The following is a 9621-nucleotide window of genomic DNA, read 5'->3' on the forward strand; positions in this document are numbered from 1 at the left end:
TGCTTCAATCAGTGTCTCTCTCAGGAACAACATATACATTACTTTAAACATATTATTGGGCCCTGTGTGTATCAAGGGTGGCTCAAGGAGGTTGGGGGGGGGGGGTAAGCACCCCCCAAAAAGTAGCTTTCCCCCTCTACCCCCTTTCTGTTTCATAAATCTAATGTGTGGGACACAACTCACTGACCCATAAATGCATATTGCTCCTTCTGTGCCCTCCTCAATTTGTTTCCCCCCAGTCCTGGCACTGTGTATGTTGTATCAACTGAAATAGCAGCCACAAGGGTCACCCAGTGTGGGAGGGAAGGTTCTGCCTTTGCCCCTGCCATTTGGATCTGGGCTCCCATGGCTACTAGTTGCCCTGGGAGGAAAGCCATCATGGCCACCAATAAGAGTTTCCCTTTCAGGGTAAACAGTAGCTGCAGGCACCTCTGATCTGGAGCAGGACCATTGTGGGGGTCGGGAGGCATGCCCACACGTGCTGTAGTCCAGATCTCCTGCCCACTTGTACCTCCTGTTTAAGTTGAGGGGGGGTGGGGGTGGGTGGGACACAAGCTGGACTAAAGCATATGCATTTGGGTTTTGTTGGGGTTTCCCCCCGTCATCCCCATTGTATTCTATAGCTTTGCTTTAAGTAGGCTTCCTTGGAATGCTTCAATTAACTGGAGCCAGAGCCTCCATTACCTGCCATAGTGGGGAACTTTTGCCTTTGCCTTTTTTTGCAACTAGGGAGCCAGCGTGGTGTAGTGGCTAGAGTGCTGGACTAGGACTGGGGAGACCCGAGTTCCAATCCCCATTCAGCCGTGAGACTTGCTGGGTGACTCTGGGCCAGTCACCTCTCTCTCAGCCTAACCTACTTCACAGGGTTGTTGTGAAAGAGAAACCAAAGTATGTAGTACACCGCTCTGGGCTCCTTGGAGGAAGAGCGGGATATAACTGTAAAAATACATAAATAAAATAAATTAAAACCACACTACCACATTCACACTCTGCATCATTTTATACTGTCTTTAGGGACCTCTAACTGGTCGGAAGAATACTTCAGCACCACTGCAGGTGTGGGGCTGATCGCCAAGCAATCTTCAACAGACCCCACAAAGAGGAATCTAATACAGGAACAACTGAAGTCTCTTTTTGAACGAGACTGGAATTCCAAATATTCAATCAATATGGAAGACCTGCCAGGGCAGAAGGACTGTGCTTGGGAAGATGGATTTAAAAGTTTCAGAAAAAGCTAAATTGTTTTTGTTGCTGATGGAAATTCAATTATAATAACCTTGCTGCATGCAGCATTTAGGATCTCTGTCAGGTATTTGCCAGATGATAAATGCTTTAGTCCAGGGTTTATCAAGTTTTGACCACAGAAAGGTCTGGTTATTACATTACTTTGTGCAGCTTACATTGAACATTGTGTATTGGAAATTAGCTGGAAGATGAATTGGTCGCCCCTCTGAATAAGGGAAATTTGATCCTTGTCTATTCACATCTTAATATAAGAAGTGCCTTTCTGTGGTGTGGTATGTCTTTCAGTTTGTATCTTTTCATGTTGACTTCAGGCAAGCATACCGAAAGGAATAAATCCCAAGAAAATGTAAGCTAAATTCTTCCTTCAGTTCTGATGCACTGGAATTGTGCAAACAGCCTGCCAAAGTGCTAATTTGCAGCCCAGAGGTCAGGATAGTTATGCAACTGGTTTAAAAAGTTGTTGCACTTGCAAAATGCCACAAGATGGCAGTGTTGGTGAAAATTACAGCCTGCTTGATTTGGGTAAATGGTTTAAATTACAGGCTGAGATCATATGCAAACTACCCACTCCTTCTTAATCCACACTGTCTTCAAAGAGGAGAGCTGGTCTTCTGGTAGCAAGCATGACTTGTCCCTTTAGCTAAGCAGGATCTGCCCTGGTTGCATATGAATGGGAGACTAGAAGTGTGAGCACTGGAAGATATTCCCCTCAGGGGAAGGAGCCACTCTGGGAAAAGCAGAAGGTTTCAAGTTCCTTCCCTGGCTTTTCCAAGATAGGGCTGAGAGAGATTCCTGCCTGCAACCTTGGAGAAGCCGCTACCAGTCTGTGAAGACAATATTGAGCTAGATGGATCAGTGGTCTGATTCAGTATATGGCAGCTTCCTATGTTCCTAAGGACTACAAAATGGAGATCTCTAATCTGCTTGAAAAAGGCCTCTGAAACCCAGGAAGTGTTTGTAATGTTGCCAGTTTGAGTTCTTCATGTAATGGTTGGGTTTGCCGCTTTCAGTAGTGCTAATCCTTCAAATTCAAGGTGGCTAGCAGCAACATTAAATCTTACATGAACTCTGTAAGTATAGTAACTGTTATTTTAAACATGGGAAACTCAGGCTAACAGCAAGTTGACCAAGGCCCACCTTGTGTATCTGTACTGAAGGTGGGACTTGAACCCAGGTCAAAATCCACTAATCCAGTACTGTTGTGAACAATTTAAGAAACCACGTCACTAGGTTTTGATTTCTGACAAAGTGTCTTTAATTTGGTGTAAAAGTTTGGAAGCTTGTCGCTTAATATATTTCTGCATGTTGATCTTAAAAAGGACACCTCCCCCCACAAAAAGTAAAAACATAACAGCAACAATTCCTCTGTTCTCAGTCCAAGCTGAATTTTGAGCTTCTGAACTGGTTATTAGCCAAAATGGGAATTGTATTGTGCTATATGTCACTTTTACTGCTAACATTTAGATGTGGCTATATGCAGAAAACATGAAATATGCATATTGAAATATATCTTGTGATCAACTACCTTTCAAGCTGCTTCACAGACAATATATTTCTTACATGGAAGGGGGGGAAAATCACACACATCTCCCACTGTGAAAACCATACAAGTGTGTGTTTAGCTGTGATGATGTGTGTTTAGAAGCCAGATCACGACCCCAAATCTTCCTAATCACAGTAAAACAGATTCATGATTTTCACACACGTCACAATATACCTGCTTTTTTTAAAATTAAAAAAAAGCCTTAATGTCAGTGTGCTGTATACTGATATTTCAAGACTTTGCTTTCATCTTCATGCATGTGGACACCCTACCACATGCAGATACTATAATGGAGAAGGCTGCACATGTTGAATTTTGACCTGTCGAAAGCACAGGAGCCCTGCCAGAAATCCATTGCCAGGTTTTGATGCTTTACCTTTGAGAACTGTATATAAATGTTGCCAGCTAACAGCTTTTTCTATCAGTTGCTCCAGCCCATTTAAAAAAATCTAAGTCCTGAGTATATAATTGTGAACTCAATATGTTGGAGCATGTGCTCATTATGTAGCTGGCTCATTGCTTTATCCTTTGATGTTGCATTTTGAATTAATTTGGATGTGGATGCTTATTGAATGAATCATAGAGTTGGAAGGGACTTTGGAAGTATTCTAGGTCAGGGGTTCTCACCCTTGGGTCCACAGATGTTGTTGGACTACAACTTCCATCATTCCCATCCACAATAGCCAAAAGTCACTGTAGTTGGGAATGATGGGAGTTGTAGTCCAGCAACATCTGGGGGGACCCAAGGGTGAGAAACCCTTTCCCTTTGCTCAGGGAGGAAACTGCTACAGCAATAAAATCAATAAAAATGGGGATGAGGGGAGAAGTGATAACAACAGGCCAAATTCCGCCTTCGCTGCAACTCTGAAAGGTACAAGGTTCCTTTAACAGTCTGGATGTAATTTGCAATCCTCAATGGGAAAAAACACAACAATATGACTAGACCTGGAATAACTGCTTGGGCAGATCCCAGAACGCAGTGAGCAGAGAACAGCACACACTTTGGGCCTGGACTACACATGGCTTGTACCATTTCAGACTACAGGTAAAGTGTTGTTGTTTTTTAAATTAATATTCCCTTTGTAACCCCACTCCCCTGAACACAGACTTCTGTGCTTTAAAAAAATAAATAAAAAATCTTGTCAGTTTGGAGGGATTTTTTTTTTTTAAAACACCGAGGCGGAGAGGAGAGCTGATCTTGTGGAGGAAGCAAATATGACTTGGCCCCGTAGCTAAGCAGGGCTTGCCCTGGTTGCATATGAATGGGAGACTTGGTGTTTGAGCTGTAAGATCTTCCCCTCAGGGGATGAAGCCGCTCTGGGAAGAGCAGAAGGTTCCAGGTTGCCGGCCTGGCAGCATCTCCAAGATACGGCTGGGAGAGATTCCTGCCTGAAATCTCGGAGAAGCCGCTGCCAGGCAGGGTAGACAATACTGAGCTAGAGAGACCAATGGTCTGACTCAGTATATGGCAGCTTCCTATGTTCCTATGTATTTAAATTTTGATTCCACCCCTCCCTGCCCCCAGTCTGAAGTGATGCCGTCCATTTTACCTCCTCAGCGTTCTTGTACCTCAGAGTAATTTTTTGTGCCGAGCAGGCCTCACGAGAGGCCACCTCTGAGAGAACAAAGAGGAGGGAAGCCACACAGCCTTCATTTTGAGAAAGGAAACAGGCCTGGAGCTGAAGAGATAGCAGCACTAATTTTTGCCGAACACGCTTTCTACATTTCACTTACACTAGTTCAGTAATCCCTTCCATTTTGTGTGATATGTTAGTATATTATCCCCATGTTACAGACTGGGGAATAGGAACGGCTGAGGTTAAGAGATAAGGGCCGTTCACTTTTTCTCCCACATGTTGAGTGTGTGTGTGTGTGTGTGTGTGTGTGTAGGGAATGTGGTCATGTCTCTTGGTCATGCCCCTCAATGCAAACGCGCTTGCTTTATTTTATTTTATTTCTATACCGCCCTTCCAAAAATGGCTCAGGACGGTTTACACAGAGAAATAAATAAATAAGATGGCTCCCTGTCCCCCAAAGGGCTCACAATCTAAAAAGAAACGAAACACAAGATAGACACCCGCAACAGTCACTGGAGGTCCTGTGCTGGGCGTGGACAGGGCCAGTTGCTCTCCCCCTGCTAAATAAAAGAGAATCACCGTGTTAAAAGGTGCCTCTTTGCCAAGTTGTTGTTGTTGTTGTTGTTGTTATTTGTTTACACATTCAGACAGGTGTTATTGACTGGTTTGTTTTATCCAGACATCGAGTCCTTCCCAAGGACCTGGGATGCCAGAATTTTATCATCAATACTGTTGGTTATTATAGATATCGTCGCAGAATATAGGCTGTTCCCAGTAAAGTTGCTTTTTGTAATTGGCTAATGGTGATTTCTGTGGCCTCTATGGTGTCGAGGTGTTCTTCAAGGTGTTTTGGAATTGCACCTAGTGCGCCAATTACCACTGGGATTATTTTAGTCTTCTTCTGCCACAGCCTTTCAATTTGTAGATCTTTGTATTTTGTGATTTTTTCTATTTCTTTTTCTTCTATTCTGCTATCCCCTGGTATTGCTATGTCGATTATTTTAATTTGTTTTTCTTTCTTTTCGACTACAGTTATATCTGGTGTATTGTGTGGCAGGTGTTTGTCTGTAGTCGGAAGTCCCATAATATTTTTGCATCTTCATTTTCTACCACTTTTTCAATTGTATGGTCCCACCAATGTTTGGCTACAGGTAGCTTGTATTTTTTGCAGATGTTCCAGTGTATCATCCCTGCTACCTTGTCATGCCTTTGTTTGTAGTCAGTCTGTGCGATCTTTTTACAACAGCTGATTAGGTGGTCCACGGTTTCATCTGCTTCTTTACAAAGGCGGCACTTGCTGTTTGTTGTGGATTTTTCAACTTTTGCTCTTATTGCATTTGTTCTTAGTTCCTGTTCTTATGCAGCCAGTATTAAACCCTCTGTTTCTTTCTTCAAGTTGCCATTCTTAAGCCATTGCCAGGTCTTGCTGATGTCTGATTTTCCACTTATATTGTGCAAATATTGACCACGCAGTGGCTTCTTTTTCCATTTTTCTGCTTGGTTCTTGACTTGTTCTTTCTTAAAGGCCTGCTTGGTTTCATTGGTGTTGAATAGTTTTAACTTCAGTGTGTGAAGTGTGAATAATAATAATAATAATTATTATTATTTTTATTATTAATTCAATTTCTATACCACCCTTCCAAATATGGCTCAGGGCGGTTTACACAGAGATATAATAAATAAATAAGATTGATCCCTGTCCCCAAAGGGCTCACAATCTAAAAAGAAACATAAGATAGACACCAGCAACAGTCACTGGAGGAACTGTGCTGGGGAGGGATAGGGCCAGTTACTCTCCCCCTGCTAAATAAAGAGAATCACCAAGTTAGCAGGGGTTTAGGACATGGGTTCTCAAACTTTGGTCCCTGGATGATGTCAGACTACACCTCCCATCATTCCCAGCCACAATGGCCTTTGGGCATTGTGGCTGGGGATGATGGGACTAGTAGTCTGACAACATCTGGGGACCCAAGTTTGAGACCCCTTGCCTTATGACCACACCCCTTGGTAGCCACACATTCAGCATTCGTGTGAACGGGGCTGTACAGGCACAGGGCCCTTTCATGTGAACACACTGAACATGCTGCTGTTGGGGGGATGTGGGCAGAAGGTGCTGTCCCACTTCCCCCTATATGTTCTCTGATGGTATGGGGGAATGAATGGCTAGTATTTAAGTGGCTTGATGAAGGACCCCAGTGAGGTCATGGCTGAGATAAAATGTAAACAATGAAAGAGCATCACCAAAAAATAAGAAAAGAATGATGCAAAACCTTAAGAGGATATACAAAAAACATTTTGATGAGGGGCACAGCAATCCTTTTGATGAGAGCTGCTGCGTTGGAGGCAAGCAAAAATCTGAGATTTCTGAGGCAGGGCCTGTTGATGTCACGAGCCTAGTAACTCTTGGGAAATGGAAGGGTAATGCAGGGAGGGAATCTGGTATCAGAAAAGAGACCAGTGGTAGAGAGCTAGGGCCCAGTAGCGTCTCAAAAATGGCCTGTGATGAAACTTTGACACCCTTAATTCCGAGGAAAAACCAAAAAGCTGGAGAAACTGGGTCATTTCTGGCAACCTGGCAACTCTGCTTTCGTTCAAGAAATTCTACTGGTTGCAGTGACTCAGGCATGATGTCTCAAGGATCTTTGTGGAGCTTTCTTCAGCCCGGTGTGGTTGAGGTAAAATATGAACCATTCTTTTCCCAACTCATTATCATTAGCTAGTACATTACTACATTTCTCCTAGCTGATCCGGACCTGAGTGTCTTATAGACAACATATTTCAGAGGCTGTCCACACTCTGAAAACTGAGTAGAACCAGTGTTCTACCCAGGTTTGGGAACTGTGTGTGCTCCCAATTTTTGGTTGTGTGGAAGCAAACAACTGGGTAGGAGGAGAAGTGATTGTGTGGGAGACAGGAGCTGGGTAGTGCAGCTTTTCTCGTGACTATGGTCGAATGCTGGGTATGAAAGTTGGGTAGGACGGTGCTGTCTCCCACCACCACACAATCACTTTTCTTCTCCTCCTACCTAATTCTTTGCTTGCACACAACTGTGAAAACAGCTCCCAAATCTGGGTTGGACACAGGCGTGGAGCCAGACCACCAGTGGCCCCTGTGTGGCTGCAGTGGTGGCCCCGCTCACCCGCCCCCCTGCATCTGATGTCAGACACGGGGGCATGGTCTGACTCCCAAACGGAGCTGTGCGGCTCCGTTCGGCAGTTAGAGGCTGACTGCACTGCAAATGCAGCGTTGGCCATCCAACTCCCAAATGGGGTGCCGCGACCCCATTTTGGAGCTAGGTTGTGGCCGGCGCTGCATTCGCAGCACCGCTCTTGGCCAGCGGCGCGAACGTAGCAGCCATTTAACTCCCGAGTGTGGGCCGCGCGGCCCCCGCTCAGGAGCTAAACCAGCACCCCCGCATCTGATGTGAAGAAGGGGGTGTGTCAGGGCCACTAGGCGTGGCCCCGATTGGTAGCGGCCCAGGTTCTTTAAACCTGTTCACCCAATGGTGGCTCCACCCCTGGTTGGACACTTGTCCTACCCAGTTTTTGGTTGTATGAACAGCCTCATTAGGTGATGGTGGTTTACTAAAGAGGTTAGTGCTTCTTGCTTTGTAATCAAAAGGACTTTGCTATAGTTTTCAGGGAACCATGAACTTTCTAGGAATGTCTTGGTGTGTGGGTGGATCTAAAGTTATGGGATTATATAAATTGCTCAATATGCTTCCAGAGGCATGTACATTATGCTTTTCATGATGTTCTTTGTCTGTGATTGTAAAGTTTTCCTTCACTTCCCTTGGATGTAACAGGCTAGTAGAAGTGGATTTCGGAGCAAGGATGGAGGGGAAAGAATGGGGAAGGAGGTTGCCGGAGTGTAGCTCCTGTAAAGTTCATCAGGGGCCATTTGCAGTCAGAAGTTTTCCAAACTTCTGATTGCCATGGCACATTTTCTTTTCTGAATTAAAACTGGAAGTACTCTTCACACTCACTCTTCACATTCCTGGAAGTATTCTTCACACTCTTGGAAGTACTGGAAGTACTCTTCACACAAATAAAAAGATTTATGTTTAGAATGTGTAAGAGTAAGAATTACTTCCCCTGGAGATGCCCACTATAGTGTTTACTATTTATTGAGCAGGGCCATATTGCAATGAAAGAACATCTGCTTTGTATGCAGAACACCCCAGATTCAGTTCCTGGCATCTCCAGGTAGGACTGGGCAAGATTCCTGCCCGAAACCTTGGAGAAGCTGCTGCCAGTCAGTGTAGACAATACTGAACTAGATGGACCAATGATCTGACTCAGTATTAGGCAGCTTCTTGTGTTCCTATGTACTCTACCTTTCTACAAGAATATTCAAGTTTATGAAAAAGACCCTCTTCTGTGCATGCCTCCAGAACTGAAGAGGGGCAAGCACAGAGTAGTGGATCATTCAGAGATGCAATAGAAAAGCTCCTTTGAGGGCAGGTAATTCTGCTGTGTTCCTGAAGAGTGACGGGATTCTCCACCATTACACAGTATCTGAAGCAGAAATAGTTGAATTTCTTGCTTTCAGCCCTGACTGGAAGGAGGGATGGCCAGAACAATAAACCATACAAAGATGCATGAATTGGGCTCACAGTAATCTATCTAACCATGTTCTCATTTACACTAGGACACTTTACTACCTTACTTCTGCCTACTGCAATCTGCTCGAGGTTGTGATCTCTTTCCCTGTTAATACCGCACAAGGTTTGCTACTGTTTTAAAACAAAAAGTTCCAGAAGAACTTACCATCTGTGCATTAAGAAGCCAGTCCCATGTTTCTCGTTCTGTCACACATGAGCACCAATCTCCATCCAAGAAATGGGCCCCATGGCAGAAGTGTGATGGCCTCATTCTCAGAGGTTGTTATTAAGTTCTATGGGGCATCATCAATGGACTGTAATTGGAAACACTATTGGGGAGAGTGCTGTAGGCCTGTGTTTAGAGCCCTAACAGAGTGCTGTATATATAACCCTATTTAACAAATCAGTTGTGTTACCACCCCTTTTTGAAGTCTGAATGAGTAATCAAGGCTCAACAGAAAACACACCAATTATGTATCACCCCCAGCAAATTCTGAATCCTTTGTGTGGTGCATAGTCACCTTAAGTGGCGCAGCGGGGAAATGCCTGACTAACAAGCAGAAGGTTGCCGGTTCGAATCCCCGCTGGTACTATATCGGGCAGAACCGATCTAGGAAGATGCTGAAAGGCATCATCTCATATTGCACGGGAGG

General features: G+C 44.4%; 1 protein-coding gene across 1 annotated transcript in view; it reads left to right on the forward strand.

Annotated features, from left to right (window-relative positions):
- The window catches only part of PLD4 (phospholipase D family member 4), a 34189-nt gene extending 31418 nt beyond the window's left edge, over nt 1–2771 (forward strand). Inside the window, exon 11 of the mRNA XM_053259610.1 lies at nt 1015–2771. Coding sequence (XP_053115585.1) covers nt 1015–1238 — 224 coding nt within the window. The 3' untranslated portion in view covers nt 1239–2771. The remainder of the gene's footprint in view (nt 1–1014) is intronic.
- The last annotated feature ends 6850 nt before the right edge of the window (nt 2772–9621 follow it).

This window comes from Hemicordylus capensis, chromosome 1 (assembly GCF_027244095.1).
Source record: "Hemicordylus capensis ecotype Gifberg chromosome 1, rHemCap1.1.pri, whole genome shotgun sequence".
NCBI classification, from domain to species: Eukaryota; Metazoa; Chordata; class Lepidosauria; order Squamata; family Cordylidae; genus Hemicordylus; species Hemicordylus capensis.